The sequence below is a fragment of the Trachypithecus francoisi genome, unplaced genomic scaffold (assembly GCF_009764315.1).
Source record: "Trachypithecus francoisi isolate TF-2019V2 unplaced genomic scaffold, Tfra_2.0 Lachesis_group20, whole genome shotgun sequence".
Lineage (NCBI taxonomy): Eukaryota > Metazoa > Chordata > Mammalia > Primates > Cercopithecidae > Trachypithecus > Trachypithecus francoisi.
Window position 1 is genome coordinate 18,111,116 of NW_022681466.1, and position 15,636 is coordinate 18,126,751.

At 54.6% G+C, this 15,636-nt stretch overlaps 2 protein-coding genes across 3 annotated transcripts; both read left to right on the forward strand.

Moving 5' to 3' along the window:
* The first annotated feature begins 3,153 nt into the window (after nt 1–3,153).
* GHDC (GH3 domain containing) lies at nt 3,154–9,001 on the forward strand. 2 transcript variants are annotated; one of them, XM_033182985.1, is made up of 10 exons: nt 3,154–3,377; nt 3,951–4,034; nt 4,207–4,481; nt 4,769–4,890; nt 5,037–5,538; nt 6,878–7,070; nt 7,185–7,256; nt 7,331–7,464; nt 7,822–7,907; nt 8,171–9,001. In XM_033182985.1, the coding sequence occupies exons 3-10, from the start codon at nt 4,220–4,222 to the stop codon at nt 8,387–8,389; spliced, it is 1,590 nt and encodes a 529-aa protein (XP_033038876.1). In that variant the 5' UTR covers nt 3,154–3,377; nt 3,951–4,034; nt 4,207–4,219; the 3' UTR covers nt 8,390–9,001. The 2 variants fall into 2 exon arrangements, with proteins under 2 accessions (XP_033038876.1, XP_033038877.1); XM_033182986.1 differs by lacking the exon at nt 3,154–3,377 and adding an exon at nt 3,671–3,729.
* A 3,358-nt stretch (nt 9,002–12,359) lies between these two features.
* HCRT (hypocretin neuropeptide precursor) lies at nt 12,360–13,578 on the forward strand. Its single transcript, XM_033181954.1, has 2 exons — nt 12,360–12,380; nt 13,204–13,578. Exons 1-2 carry the CDS (start codon nt 12,360–12,362, stop codon nt 13,576–13,578), a joined length of 396 nt encoding a protein of 131 aa, XP_033037845.1.
* Nucleotides 13,579–15,636: the final 2,058 nt, after the last annotated feature.

Genomic DNA, 15,636 nt, shown 5'->3' on the forward strand with positions numbered 1-15,636 from the left:
TTATTTTTTTTTTTTTTTGAGACGGAGTCTCGCACTGTCGCCCAGGCTGGAGTGCAGTGGCCGGATCTCAGCTCACTGCAAGCTCCGCCTCCCGGGTTTACGCCATTCTCCTGCCTCAGCCTCCCGAGTAGCTGGGACTACAGGCGCCCGCCACCTCGCCCGGCTAGTTTTTTTGTATTTTTAGTAGAGACGGGGTTTCACCATGTTAGCCAGGATGGTCTCGATCTCCTGACCTCGTGATCCGCCCGTCTCGGCCTCCCAAAGTGCTGGGATTACAGGCTTGACCACCGCGCCCGGCTATTTTATTTTATTTAACAAATTGGGCAGTCTCCTGAGGCAGAGTAGGCTCAGAGAGACTCCGCAGGGTTTATTTTTGAGGTAATGAAAATGTTATAAAATTGTCTGTGGTGTTGGTTGCACATATCTCTGGATGTATTAGATCTTGAATTGTACACTAACTGGGTGATTTGTATGGTATGTGAATTATATCTAATAAAGCTGTTACTGGGCCAGGACTAGTGCCTCACATCTGTAATTCCAGCACTTTGGAAGGCTAAGGTAGGAGGACTGCTGAGACCGGGAGTTCCAGACCAGTCTGGGCAACATAGTGAGACCCCCATCTCTACAAAAAAAATTTTTTTAATTAGCTGGGTGTGGTGACACATGTCTGTAGTCCTAGCCACTCAGGGGCTAGGGTGGGAGGATCACTTGATCCCAGGAGTTTAAGGTTGCAATGAGCTGTGACCAGGTAACTGAACTCCAGCCTGGACAACAGATGGAGACCCTGTCTCTAAATAAATAATAAAAGCAAATGCAAGATCTCAGCAAAAAGAAACGTAAAAGTGAGGTGAGTGAGCCAGAGAGTGAGAACACACCTGTTGAAAGACGCTCAGCTGTGAAGAGAAGAGAGGTATTCAGCAAGCAGTAGCTCTCTTCTCAAAGTTACCCAGGGGCAAGTGAGGGGAGGAAGGGAGTGGTTTTAGAGTTTTGAGAGCCTAGGTCAAGAACACACTAGCGGCCGGGCGCGGTGGCTCAAGCCTGTAATCCCAGCACTTTGGGAGGCCGAGACGGGCGGATCACGAGGTCAGGAGATCGAGACCATCCTGGCTAATACAGTGAAACCCCGTCTCTACTAAAAAATACAAAAAACTAGCCGGGCGACGAGGCGGGCACCTGTAGTCCCAGCTACTCGGGAGGCTGAGACAGGAGAATGGCGTGAACCCGGGAGGCGGAGCTTGCAGTGAGCTGAGAGCCGGCCACTGCACTCCAGCCTGGGCGGCAGAGCAAGACTCCGTCTAAAAAAAAAAAAAAGGCCGGGCGCGGTGGCTCAAGCCTGTAATCCCAGCACTTTGGGAGGCCGAGACGGGCGGATCACGAGGTCAGGAGATCGAGACCATCCTGGCTAACACGGTGAAACCCCGTCTCTACTAAAAATACAAAAAACTAGCCGGGCGACGTGGCGGGCGCCTGTAGTCCCAGCTACTCGGGAGGCTGAGGCAGGAGAATGGCGTGAACCCGGGAGGCGGAGCTTGCAGTGAGCCGAGATCCGGCCACTGCACTCCAGCCTGGGCGGCAGAGCGAGACTCCGTCTCAAAAAAAAAAAAAAAAAAAACACACTAGCCTGGGTAACATAGGGAGGTCCTGTCTCAACAAAAAATAAAATTAGCTGAGTGTAGTGGTGCGTGCCTGTAGTTCCAGCCCCTCAGGAGGCTGAGACAGGAGGATGGCTTGAGCCCAGGAGGTTGAGGTTGCAGTGAGCTATGATCACACCACTGCACTCCAGCCTGGGCAATAGAGCAAGACCCTGTCTCAAAAACAAAAAACAGGCCGGGTGCTGTGGCTCACACCTGTAGTCCCGGCACTTTGGGAGGCCAAGGCGGGTAGATCACGAGATCAGGAGATGGAGACCATCCTGGCTAACACGGTGAAGCCCCATCTCTACTAAAAATACAAAAAAATTAGCCGGGCATGGTGGTGGGCACCTGTAGTCCCAGCTACTCGGGAGGCTGAGGCAGGAGAATGGCGTGAACCCAAGAGGCGGAGCTTGCAGTGAGCTGACCGAGTTTGCACCACTGCACTCCAGCCTCGGCGACAGAGCGAGACTCCATCTCAAAAAAAAAAAAAAAGAGAAGTTTGTAATTTTGCTTGGGGAAAAGGCAATAAGGCTAACACAGATGGTCACCCAATAACCAGGTAAAGTTAAGATAAACTATATGTGACTGGCTGGGGGTGCAGTGGCTCACGCCTGTAATCCCAGCACTTTGGGAGGCCGAGGCAGGTGGATCACTTGAAGTCAGGAGTTTGAGACCAGCCTGGCCAACATGGTGAAACCCCGTCTCTACTAAAAATACAAAAAATTAGCTGGGTGTGGTGATGCACACCTATAATCCCAGCTACTCAGGAGGCTGAGGCAGGAGAATTGCTTGAATCTGGGAGGTGGAGGTTGCAGTGAGCTGAGATCGTGCCATTGCACTCCAGCCTGGGCAACGAGAAAAACTCTGCAAAAAAAAAAAAAAAAAAAAAAAAAAAGTTTGTAATTTTCCTTGGGATAAAGCCAGTAAGCTAACGCAGATGGTCACCCAATAACCACATAAAGTTAAGATAAACTGTATGTGACTGGCTGGGCATGGTGGCTCACACCTGTAATCCCAGCACTTTGGGAGGCCAAGGAGGGTGGATCACATGAGGTCAAGAGTTTGAGACCAGCCTGGCCAACATGGTGAAACCCCGTCTCTACTAAAAATACAAAAATTAGCCAGGCGTGGTGGCACCTCTGCCTCCCGGTTCAAGCGATTCTCCTGCCTCAGCCTCCCAAGTAGCTGGGATTACAGGCATGTGCCACCACTTCTGGCTAATTTTGTATTTTTAGTAGAGATGGAGTTTCACCATGTTGGTCAGGCTGATGTCAAACTCCTGACCTCAGATGATCCACCCGTCTCGGCCTCCCAAAGTGCTGGGATTACAGACATGAGCCACCGTGCTCAGCCGCGTTGGGGTTTTAAGAGTTCTCAAGCTTGAGCCTGCTTGAAGGTAAAGTTTGCCTCTCTCCCAGCTCAAGTGACTTAATGTCGCTCTTTCCCACACACACCTTTCTGTTCCTTCACCTGCACGAGTTTGAGGACCATGCTAGTCTGGCCCTAACTCCCCCAACTGCCAACCTGGGCTAGCACCCGACAGGCAGTCCTGTAGGCAACCTGCCCCTTTAAGAGCACCCCCTCCTCCAGCTCCTCCTTCAGGCCTGGCGGCCGGATTTCCCAGTTGGGACCCAGCCCTTTAAAGCCATCGCTCCTTCTTTCTGGCCGGATGTGTGCTGAGACCCAGAGTCACCCAGGGGTCTCCGTCACGTGCCGGGAGTAGGCAGAAGTGGGCTGTGACAGGTGCATGTGGGCATGGACCCCACAGCCCGGGGCTCAGGAGGGACAAGGAGCTGGGACAGGGTGGATCCTGAGAGAAAGCAAAGCCGCTCGGGAGTGGGCAAGAGATGTCATTACGCAGCCGCTGTGTGCCGGATCAACCCTGTATCAAACCCTTCCTGTACCTTCCCTTCCTGTGCCTTCTTGTTTTTCTTTTTCTTTTTTTCTTTCTTTCTTTCTTTTTTTTTTTATTTTTTGTTTGTTTTTTAGACAAGGTCTCACTCTGTTGCCCAAGCTGGAGTGCAGTGGCATGATCTCAGCTCACTGCAGCCCTGACCTCCTGGGCTCAAGGGATCCTCCCATCTCAGCTTCCCAGGTAGCTGCAACTATGGGTGTGCCACCACGCTGGGCTAGTTTTTCAGTTTTTTGTAGAGATGGAGTCGCCCTATGTTGCTCAGGCTGGTTGCGAACTCCTGGGCTCAAGTGATTCTCCTGCCTCAGCCTCCCAAAGTGCTGGGATTACAGGTGTGAGCCACCTCGCCCGGCCCATCCCTACCTTCTGAAACAGGCATTCTTATTCTTATTCCCATTTTGCAGATCAGGAAATGGAGCTCAGTGCAGCCTGCTAAGTTGCTCAGGGTCCTACAGCTAACAAGCGGCAGAGGCAGGATCTGAACTCAGGTCAGTGGGACTCCAAAGCTTTGATAGTCTCTCCTCCACATCACCTGTCCCACAGGGTCTGGCCTTCTTCCAAAACTTCATTTTTCCTTGGTTTTCCTGTATGCAGTAGAGTGTGGGGGAGAAATGGGTAATTGCTGCATGCCCCCATATCTGGGTTCCTTCCTCCTCCCAGGAGCTGCTTAGAGATGCTGCTGTGGCCATTCCTGCTGCTGCTACTGCTGCTGCTGCTGCCAACATTGGCCTTGCTCATGCAGCAGCGGTCCCAGGATGCCAGGCTGTCCTGGCTTGCTGGCATCCAGCACCGAGTGGCATGGGGGGCCTTGGTCTGGGCAGCCACCTGGCAGCGATGGAGGCTGGAGCAGAGCACGCTCCGCGTGCACCAGAGCCAGCAGCAGGCCCTGAGGTGGTGTCTACAGGGAGCCCAGCGCCCCCACTGTTCCTTCACAGGTGTGTTTCCCAGGGTCTGGGGAGGTGACCCAAAGAGAAAAATCCCACAGGACCATCAGATTCCAGAGCCTGAAGGCCCCCATACCTCCTCCACTGCCAACCGAGTGGCCTGACACAGAGACCCAGGACTGGCTCTCTTGTCCAGGATGAATTTCCCATGCTGGGTCCTTACAGCCCCTCTACCCCAGGACTATTCTCAGTTCCTCCCTCAAGGGTCTCACCAGTCTTGCCTGAAACTCTTGGGAAACTGGCTTCCTGAGGCGTTTCTGTTGTCATTGGGGCTATAGACGTAAGCACCTTCCGGAATCATCTCCCTCTGACCAAGGCCAGCCAGACCCAGGAGGAAGAAAGTGGAGAGCAGCCACCGCCCCCGACCTCTAACCAGGACCTGGGGGAGGCCTCTCTGCAGGTAATCTAGGATGGCCAGAGCCCAGTCCCACCAGAGACCTCTGACTTGCAACCAAACCCTCCCATCATGGTGGGCAAAGAACCCTCAAATGGGGGTTCTGGGTCTGGTTCTGACGCCAGACCAACACACTCTCTTTCCTCCTCCAGGCCACCGTGCTGGGTCTGGTAGCCCTAAACAAGGCCTACCCAGAAGTGCTGGCTCAGGGAGGCACTGCCCGCGTGACCCTTACATCCCCTTGGCCCCAACCCCTGCCTTGGCCTGGGAATACCCTGGGCCGGGTAGGCACCCGTGGAACCAAGGACCCTAAGGCCCTGCTGCTGGACGCACTGAGGTCCCCAGGGCTGAGGGCACTGGAGGCTGGGACGGCGGTCGAACTCCTGGATGTTTTCTTGGGTCTGGAGGCTGACGGTGAAGAGCTGGCTGGGGCAATAGCTGCTGGGAACCCTGGAGCACCTCTTCCTGAACGGGCAGCTGAGCTGCGGGAGGCCCTAGAGCAGGGGCCCCGGGGAATGGCCCTTCGGCTCTGGCCAAAGCTGCAGGTGGTGGTGACTCTGGATGCAGGAGGCCAGGCCGAGGCTGTGGCTGCCCTCGGGACCTTGTGGTGCCAAGGACTAGCTTTCTTCTCTCCTGCTTATGCTGCCTCGGGAGGTCAGTGGGACTCAAGGCCAGTGAGGTGGGGGCAAGGGTCAGAGGTCACATGGCTAACAGCCATGCATTGGGCCCTACATAATCATCTCATTTAATCCTCCCTAACAAGCTGCATGCTAGGGACAGCAGCCTCCTTTCACAAGTGAAGAAATTCAGGCTTACCTAGGTTAAGAGTCTTGTAGCTGGGCGCAGTGGCTCATGCCTGTAATCTGGCACTTTGGGAGGCCAAGGCGGATGGATCACTTGAGGTCAGGAGTTCCAGACCAGCGTGGCCAACATTGTGAAACCCCATCTCTACTAAAAATACAAAAACTAGCGGGGCATGGTGGCGCGTGCCTATAATCCCAGCTATCTGGGAGGCTGAGGCGGGAGAATTGCTTGAACCTGGGAGGCAGAAGTTGTAGTGAGTGAGCTGAGATTGCGCCATTGCACTCCAGCCTGCGTGACAGAGCAAGACCCTGTCTCCAAAAAAAAAAAATAAAGGCCGGGGCAGTGGCTCACACATGTAATTCCAGCACTTTGGGAGGCTGAGGGGTGTGGATCATCTGAAGTTAGGAGTTCGAGACCAGCCTGGCCAATGTGGTGAAACCCTGTCTCTACTAAAAATACAAAAATTAGCCAGGTGTGGTGGCTGGCGCCTGTAATCCCAGCTACTCAGGAGGCTCAGGCAGGAGAACACTTGAACCCAGGAATCACTGAATCACTGAGCTGAGATCGCACCACTGCACTCCAGCCTGGGTGACAGAGCGAGACTCTGCCTCAAAAAAAAAAGAGAGGCCAGGCGCGGTGGCTCAAGCCTGTAATCCCAGCACTTTGGGAGGCCAAGACGGGCGGATCATGAGGTCAGGAGATCGAGACCATCCTGGCTAACATGGTGAAACCCCGTCTCTACTAAAAATACAAAAAACTAGCTGGGCGAGGTGGCGGGCGCCTGTAGTGCCAGCTACTCAGGAGGCTGAGGCAGGAGAATGGCGTGAACCTGGGAGGCGGAGCTTGCAGTGAGCTGAGATCCGGCCACTGCACTCCAGCCTGGGCGACAGATCGAGACTCCGTCTCAAAAAAAAGAGAGAGAGAGAGGAAAAAAGAGTCTTGCACAAATTCATGTGACACCAGGATTCACTCCCAGGTCTGCCCCCTCCAGGACCACAGCACTCTGCCTCTTTCCAGTGAGGGCCTAAGAGGCAGCCCGCTGAGCCTAGGAGAGCCAGGAAGGATGCGGTAGAAGGGCAGCAGGAGGATTGGGTGCTCAGAGGATCAGGCCTGGGGTCCAGGAGGGGCTACTGCCTGGCAGAAAGCAATGGCACCAGCAGACACTGAGGAGGCTGCTTTGCTTCCACAGGGGTGCTGGGCCTAAACCTACAGCCAGAGCAGCCCTATGGACTCTACCTACTGCCCCCCGGGGCCCCGTTTATCGAGCTGCTACCAGTCAAGGAAGGCACCCAGGAGGAAGCTGCCTCCACCCTCCTTTTAGCCGAGGCCCAGCAGGGCAAGGAGTATGAGCTGGTGCTGACGGACCGCGCCAGCCTCACCAGGTGATCAGCGGCACAGTCCCTGCTACCTGGGGCCCTATGGGACCATGCTGGGGGCCCGGGGCATGAACTCAGAAGCCCTTGGGCCCGACCTTACTCCCACTTGCACCCCATCAGGTGCCGCCTGGGTGATGTGGTGCGAGTGGTTGGTGTCTACAATCAGTGCCCAGTCGTCAGGTTCATCTACAGGTAGGTGACCCTGGGGAGCTGAAGGGCCATCCTTGTGTCCTGGGTTCCACTGCCTCTCCCTTCCTCCTCTTCAGGCTGGGCCAGACCCTGAGTGTGCGAGGTGAAGATATTGGCGAGGACCTGTTCTCTGAGGCCCTGGGCCAGGCAGTGGGGCAGTGGCCAGGGGCCAAGCTGCTGGACCACGGCTGTGTGGAGAGCAGCATTCTGGGTGAGCTTCCCCACTGGTTCCTGCCTACCATCCTTGGGCTACCCTTCAACTTCTACCTCCTCTGCCAGGGGACTGCTAGGAAAGAGGTAACTCTCAGCCTCCTTTACCACTCCTACAAAAGTCCTTCTCTGCATCTAACTCTCATCCATCCTGCCGCAGTCTCTACCCATTTTCTTTCCTGATCTGTCTCCTATTTAGGATCAAACTCTAGTTCCTCTCCATTTATCCCACTCTCCACCAGGAAACTCTTTTTTCCCTAAAACCTCAGAGTGGGGAAGAACAGATGGGGCAGAGGACACTAGACTTGGCAGTTGCCCATTCACTGGAAGTATGTGTGCACATGGGGTCTGTTCACAGATTCTTTTGCGGGCTCTGCTCCCCACTACGAGGTGTTTGTGGCGCTGAGGGGGCTGAGGAATCTGTCGGAGGAAAATCGAGACAAGGTAAAGGAGACGAGGACAGGGTCTGACTGTAGAGCCCTTCACTCTGCACACTCCCAGGGTGCCATGCAGATCAGGGCTGATGGGGAGGAGAGCGGCGGCAGAGGAGAAGCTCCCTGGGGCTCTGGGAGGGGAGGGCTGAGTCCCACAGACACACACCTGCCCACGCAAAACTTCTAAACACATGTAGCCTGGACACAGCCACGCACGCCTCATGTGCACACTCATGGTCACACACCAGCTCATTCAGGCTGTTCTGTTCCCAGCTGGACCACTGCCTTCAGGAAGCCTCTCCCCGCTACAAGTCCCTGCGGTTCTGGGGCAGCGTGGGCCCTGCCAGAGTCCACCTGGTGGGGCAGGGGGCCTTCCGAGCACTCCGGGCAGCCCTCGCTGCCTGCCCCTCCTCCCCGTTCCCCCCGGCGATGCCCCGGGTCCTTCGGCACAGGCACCTGGCCCAGTGCCTGCAGGAGAGGGTGGTGTCCTGACTCAAGGCCTGCCCCACCACCCAGCTCCCCACAGAGGCCACCTTGCTCCTCCCTCTGGGACCTCTCTGGATGGGGAGTCCTTGGCCGGGGTCTCTGACTCTGTGTCACCTGATATTTGCCTACGAGAGCCGCTGGGCCTTAGGGAGGCCTTGGCCTAGCTGACCAGTTCTAAGGTATGGGCCTCTGGGGTTAGTAGACACCAGCAGTGCCTGCCCGTGTCCCTGTGTCCAGGCATGGAGGACACTGCTAGAGAGTTACCATGCACACCGATGGTGTCCTGTATCACAGCCCAAGGGGATTCTCTGGCAGCCACAGCTATGTGCTCAGTCAGTGCACTGGGCAAGCTGGAAGTGTCGGGGGGTTAATGTCTCCAGGAGCAACCCTGAGTCAATAAGGAGCAGGACCTCAGCTTCATTGTCCTTGAGCAGGACAATTCTGAAGTGTATTCTACATAAACTCTCAGAGGATGCCCAGCAGGATGGAGTCCCAGTTGCCCACAGCAGTAACCCACTCATTCATGTACTTCCTGCAGGAGCTCCTCCCTTCCCTCTCTTCCCCACTCCCCACTTGGGCTTCCTGGGATGGCTCCCAAATAAACCTCTTGCACCCAGATTCTTGCCTCAGAGTCTGCTTTGGGGAAACGGGAGAGTGGACCCCGGACCAGCCATTCCCTCACTGAGCTCCAGGACTTTCCCCCAACATTCTGGTCTGGGCCTGGCGAGGCTGCATGTGCACACAGGAGGCTTTGGGGACTCCTAGCACATCCCAGGCCAGCACCCACAAAGCACTTCTGCGGTGGGGAAGGGAGAGCTATTTTTCACATTATAAGGCGTCATCCCAGGAAGCAACCCCAGTGACCATCTGGGTTCACTGTTCCATACCAATGAGGAAACGCAGCCTCCACAAGGTTGTAGAGGCTAAAATGAAAGAAAAAAAGAAACTGGGCTAGGTTTTGGCTTCCTTCCCTCCCACTGCCTGGGCTGAGTTTTTAAGGTTTTCCATCTTGGAGGCTGGTGGGAGGGGCAGACCAAGAGCCTGCAGCTCCTCCTAAGTAGAGGCAGCAGCAGCATTTCCAGGCGCCTCTGAATGACTTCTCCATTCCATGTCCCACATCCAGTGCCTTGCTGCATACCCACCCGGCCCCCACCTCAGCCTGTCACTTCATCCTATTCAAATCTTCCCATGCAGCTGGGCACAGTGGCATGGGCCTGTAGTCCCAACTACTCAAGAGGCTGAGGTGGAAGGATGGCTCATGCTCAGGAGTTCAAGACCAGCCTGGGCAACACAGCGAGACCATCTCGAAAAAAAAAAAATCCTCCCATGGTAGCCCCCGTCACCCACAGGATTAAGACCAATCAGCTTGGCCTATTAGACCCTTTGACCTTGGCCCTCACCTACATGTCCAGCTGCCTCTCTCCCCTTGCTGGAAAGAAGGCCTGGACTAAGGACCACACCTCACCTCCCATCTAAGGGTTGTTAAGCACTGTCAACTCCAGGATTTTGCTCAAGTGGTCTCTTCTATGTAATGCCCTCCATCCCGCTGCCCCGATGTAAACTAGCTTTCATCCAAGGCCTTTGAGGACCCCCTACCAGGCCCACCCCAGGCAGAGTGACTGGCTCAACTTTGCTCACATGGGCAGAAGTCCTCTCCTTCACCGAACTATTATTATGCCTAAACTGCCTCCCACCTGGAATGATGAGCTCCTTGGAAACTGGGCCAGGTCCTATGCACAGTTGCCCCCATGCCCAGTGCCTGGTGTAGCACACAGCAGGAGCTCAATAAAGAGGCTGTAGGCCAGGCACCATGGCTCACACCTGTAATCCCAGCACTTTGGGAGGCCGAGGCAGTCAGATCACCTGAGATCAGCAGTTCGAGACTAGCCTGGCCAACATGGTGAAACCCTGTTTCTACTAAAAATACAAAAAAATAGCTGGACATGGTGGCGCGCACCTGTAATCCCAGATACTTGGGAGGCTGAGGCAGGAGAATCGCTTGAACCCAGGAGGTGGAGGTTGCAGTGAGCCAATGTGCTTTTGCACACTAACTTGGGCAACAAGAGTAAAACTCTGTCTTCAAAAAAAAAAAAAAAAGAGGTTGTAAATAAGAGAAGCTTGGACCTGGAGATGACACGTGTTCTTCACTGCATGGTGGCTCACTCCGTGGTGACTGTAGGGTGGGACTACATCCCTCCCCTCCAGGTAGCCTGAGCCAGGGAGAAAGCTGGGGAGGTAGAAGCTTTCTATCAGCTTCTGGTAGAAACCGAGTTTGGTCAGGCACAGTAGCTCTCGGCTGTCATCCCAGCACTTTGGGAGGCCGAAGGGGGAGGATGGCTTGAGCCAGGGATTTGAGACCAGCCTGAGAGACCCAGTCTCTACAAACAAATTTAAATATTAGCCAGGGATGGTGGCACGCATCTGTGGTCCCAGCTGCTTCTGTGGCTGTGGTGAGAGCACTGCTTGAGCCCTGGCATTCGGTGCTGCAGTGAGCAACGGTTGTCCCACTGCACTCCAGCCTGGGCAACAGAGTCAAACCTTGTCAAGAAAGAAAATAAAGAAAGAAGGCCAGGCATGGTGGCTCACACCTATAATCCCAGCACTTTGGGTGGCTGAGGCAGGCGGATCACCTGAGGTCGGGAGTTCAAGACCAGCCCGACCAACATGGAGAAACCCCGTCTCTACTAAAAATACAAAATTAGCCGGGCAGCATGCCTGTAATCCCAGCAACTCAGGAGGCTGAGGCAGGAGAATCGCTTGAACCCTGGAGGTGGAGGTTGCAGTGAGTTGAGATTGCGCCAGTGTACTCCAGCCTGGGCAACAAGAGTGAAACTCTGTCTCAAAAAAAAAAAAAAAAAAGGAAAGAAAGAGGGAGAGAGGGAGAGAGAGAAAGAAAGAAATGCAGGAAGGAAGGAAGGAAGGAAAGAAGGAAGGAAGGAAGGAAGGAAGGAAGAAAAAAAAAGAGAATGGGTCTGGTGGCTCACACCTGTAATCCCAACACTTTGGGAGACCGAAGTGGGTGGATCACTTGAGACCACCCTGGCCAACACGGTGAAACCCCATCCGTATTAAAAATACAAAAATTAGCTGGTTGTGGTGGTGTGCACCTGTAATTCTAGCCATTCGGGAGGCTGAGGCAGGAGACTCACTTGAACCCAAGGCAGAGGTTGCAGTGAGCCAAGATGATCATATCACTGCACTCCAGCCTGAGCGACAAGACCAAAATTTAGTCACACACACACACACACACAGAGAGAGAGAGAGAGAGAGAGAAGAAAGAAAAAGAAATTGGGCTTGGTTTTAGCTTCTTACCTCCTACTGCCTAGGCTGGGTTTTCAAGGTTTTCCATATCAGATGCTAGTGGAAGGGGCAGAAGGGGAGAAGAAAGCTAGGGGGAGGGGGGCAGCTAAGGAACCTTTCCATGAAGGAAGAAGGTCCTGGAGCCTAACAGTCCCCAGGGGCAGTGACAAGAAGAGGGGGAGGGAGAGGACTGCTGCTGGCTGCTCCACCCCCTATACACATAATGTGGGGTCTTGTGCATCTGCCTCTCTCCTGCCCCTAATTAGTAGCTGCCTCCCTCCATATTGTCCCAGGCCAGCGCCTCTTTTGTGCTTCCAGATTCCTGGGTGCAAGGTGGCCTCATTAGTGCCTGGATACCGCCCCATCTCCAGGGAGCAGGCAGACAGATAAGGGGGTGATCAGGAGCACAGTGATCCAACCCTGGCCTCTGAACGCCGCAGCGGCCATTCCTTGGGCCCAGCCTGGAGACGGCCCCCCTGCAGGAGGCTAATCTTAGACTTGCCTTTGTCTGGCCTGGGTGTGGACGCAAGTGCCTGTCAATTCCCTGCCACCTCAGAGCACTATAAACCCCAGACCCCTGGGAGAGGGTCACAATCGACAGCCTCAAGGTTCCTGGCTTTTTGAACCACCACAGACATCTCCTTTCCCGGCTACTCCACCTTGAGCGCCAGACACCATGAACCTTCCTTCCACAAAGGTAAAGACCCAGGGACGGAGGGGTGATTCACCATCCCAGCAAAGCAAAACTAGCGCTTGCTCAGAGGGCTGGAAGAAAGGCCAAAGGTGTCTCCACTCTTGGTCTTTTCCTGGGTGTGCTCTGAGGCAGGAGCACCTGCCTTGGCTCACACTGGGTTGGGTGCTGTTTTGCTAAGAGCCTGTGTTTGCTGAGCTCTTACTATGTGTCAGGTGCTCCGTTTGCTCTTTTTATTGTCAGCTCTTCTCATCCTCCCAGCAGCCCTGCAGAGTAGGAATTATTTCTAGTATACCCACTTTACAGGTAAGGGTGCTGTGCCCTCTGAAAGGACAAGAAACTGGTTCAAAGCCACGGAGTTCAGTTACTCCAGAAAGGGGGCAGGCAGATGAGACAGCATTCTGGAGCCTTGCTAGTTCCTGATTTCCACGTGTTTCCCTGCTGTGGAGAGGAGGTGGTGGGCACTCAGTAGGGCCCGGTTTTTCCCAAGTTTACAACTTCTTCTGCAGACAGACACGCCTGTTTTTAGGTGGAGTGGTAAGTGCCCTAGTGGGGGCACAGTGGCCTAAGTCTCCAGAGGAGAGGGGGATTCACTCTGCCCAGGGGGTCTCAAAAGGCCTCCTGGAAGAGATGCTCTGCTGGATCTTGAAGGAGGAGCAGGTAAAGTAGCCCGATACCAGGAAGGGCGCAAATCTAGGAGAACTAAGTGACAGCCAGAGAGAAGTGCAGGCCCGGAGGGGGCGCGGAGCCAGCGGAGTAGGTCCTGGGTGTGGGAGCTGGTGGCGGGCGCCGTGGGAAAACCCCTAGCGCCCTGTCTCCGTTTCCCTAGGTCTGCTGGGCCGCTGTGACGCTACTGCTGCTGCTGCTGCTGCTGCCGCCCGCTCTGCTGTCGCCCGGGGCGGCTGCACAGCCCCTGCCCGACTGCTGTCGTCAAAAGACGTGCTCTTGCCGCCTCTACGAGCTGCTGCATGGCGCAGGGAATCACGCGGCAGGCATCCTCACGCTGGGCAAGCGGCGGTCCGGGCCCCCTGGCCTCCAGGGTCGGCTGCAGCGCCTCCTGCAGGCCAGCGGCAACCACGCCGCGGGCATCCTGACCATGGGCCGCCGCGCAGGCGCAGAGCCAGCGCCGCGCCCCTGCCTCGGGCGCCACTGTCCCGCTGCGGCCGCCACATCCGTCGCGCCCGGGGGACAGTCCGGGATCTGAGTCTTTCTTCGGGCCCTGTCCTGGCCCAGGCCTCTGCCCTCTGCCCCCCCCAGCGTCAGCCCCCAGAAAAACCGCAATAAAGACGAGTCTCCGTTAGTGTGACTGGTCTCTGTTCCTGTGCGGTCGCGTCCTGCCCTTATGGGGCGGCAGAGCATTTTGCGGAGGGCGGGAGGGCCTGGAAGCCCGGCTCTGGGGCACCAGCCTTGGCTTTTGCGTGGCTGAATCGAAAATACTCTTGGTTGGGGAGCTCCCAGTGCAAGGCCCTGGGGCACAGAGATAACTGCACAGGTGCATGCTTGGATCGGGGCATGCGGGACTCTCACGATGCTCTGCTATGCATTCTGTAGCGGGGACTTCACCCAGAGACGCGGAAGGGGAAGGAGAGCGAGAAAGGTTGCAACCGGTCGGTCGCAGCCCCTCACGCCTGTAATACCAGCATTTTGGGATGCCAAAGCAGGAGGATCGCTTGAAGCAAGGAATTCGAGACGAGCCTAGGCAACATAGTGAGTGAGACATCTCTCCAAAAAGTTTTTTTAATTAGCGGGGTATGGTGGGCGAGAGGATCGCTTGAGCCCAGGAGTTTGAGTCTGAGCCATGATTGGGCCACTGCGCTCCAGCCTGGGCAACAGAACGAGACATTGTCCAAAAAAAAAAAAAAAAGAAAGAAAGAAAAGAAAAAGAAAAGCAGAAAGGAAAGGAAGGCAAGCTGCATAGAGGAGCAGAATCCAGCTAGGAAGGGGTGGGAGTCAATCCTGCTGAAAAGGCAGGGAATATGAACTTCAACAATGAGTCATCCAGAATGGTTGCATCATGGGTGTAGGGTGTGGGGAGTGGAGAGGCTCAGGAAGAGACACAGTTACAGTCAGTGCAGCCCAGCTCCAAAGGCTCTCACAAATCATCAGGCTTTGCACTTTATCTTGTAGGTAACAGAGGCATAGGACATTCTTAAGCAGGAGCAGGACAAGATTTTACTGCAACTCCAGTCAAAGACACCTGTTACTGGTGTTTGCAAAATCCATATATTGAAGTCCTTATCCATGGCACTTCAGAATGTGGCTGTATTTGGAAATAAGGTCCTTCCAGATGCAATTAGCTAAGATGAGGTCATATTAGAGTGGGGTAGGACCTCTAATCCACTGTGACTGGTGTCCCTATAAAAAAGGGAATTTGAACACAGAAACGCACACAGGGAGAACCTATGTGAACATGAAGGTAGAGATTGGCTCCTACAAGCCAAGAAACACCAAAGATTGCCAGCACCCGCCCCCACTTCCTCCAGAAGATAGAGGAGAGGCATGCAACAGATTCTCCCTCACAGCCTTCAGAAGGAACCAACGCTACCTTCACCTGACCTTGCTTGGACTTTTAGCATCCAGAACTGTGAGACAATAGGTTTCTGTTGTTTGAGCCACCCACTTTGTGATACTTTGTTATGGCATTCCCAGGAAACTAATAAAACATCCAAAAGTAGAGACACAGGCTGAGCTGGGTGGTTCATGCCTGTAATCCCAGCACTTTGGGAGGCTGAGGCGGGCGGATCACTTGAGGTCAGGAGTTCAAGACCACCCTGGCCAACATGGCAAAACCCCATCTCTACTAAAAATACAAAAATTAGCCGAGCATTGAAATGCATGCCTGTGATCCCAGCTACTAGGGAGGCTGAAGCAAAAGAATTGCTTGAACCCAGGAGGCAGAGGTTACAGTGAGCTGAGATCACGCCACTGCACTCCAGCTTGGGCAACAGAGCAAGACTCCATCTCAAAAACAGCAAGAACAACAATAACAACAACAAAAGTAGAACACAGAAAAATGCAGCCCTTCTTGGCAATCTAACATCCCAGATAATACCCAGCTCAGAGGGTGGGGAGAATTTAGCCTGCCCTCCTTGCCCATTAGGGTTCCCACGTTCACCGTTCACTGGCTTCAGCTGTTTTGTGGTGGGAAGCAGCCACCCTCAGCCACAGAACTCAGCTGCCTCAATTTTCTGCATAGGTAGTGAGAAAGTCCTGTGTCTAGTCTCACTTTTGTCCCTCTTGCTGCTGTACTGGTTCCATCTTG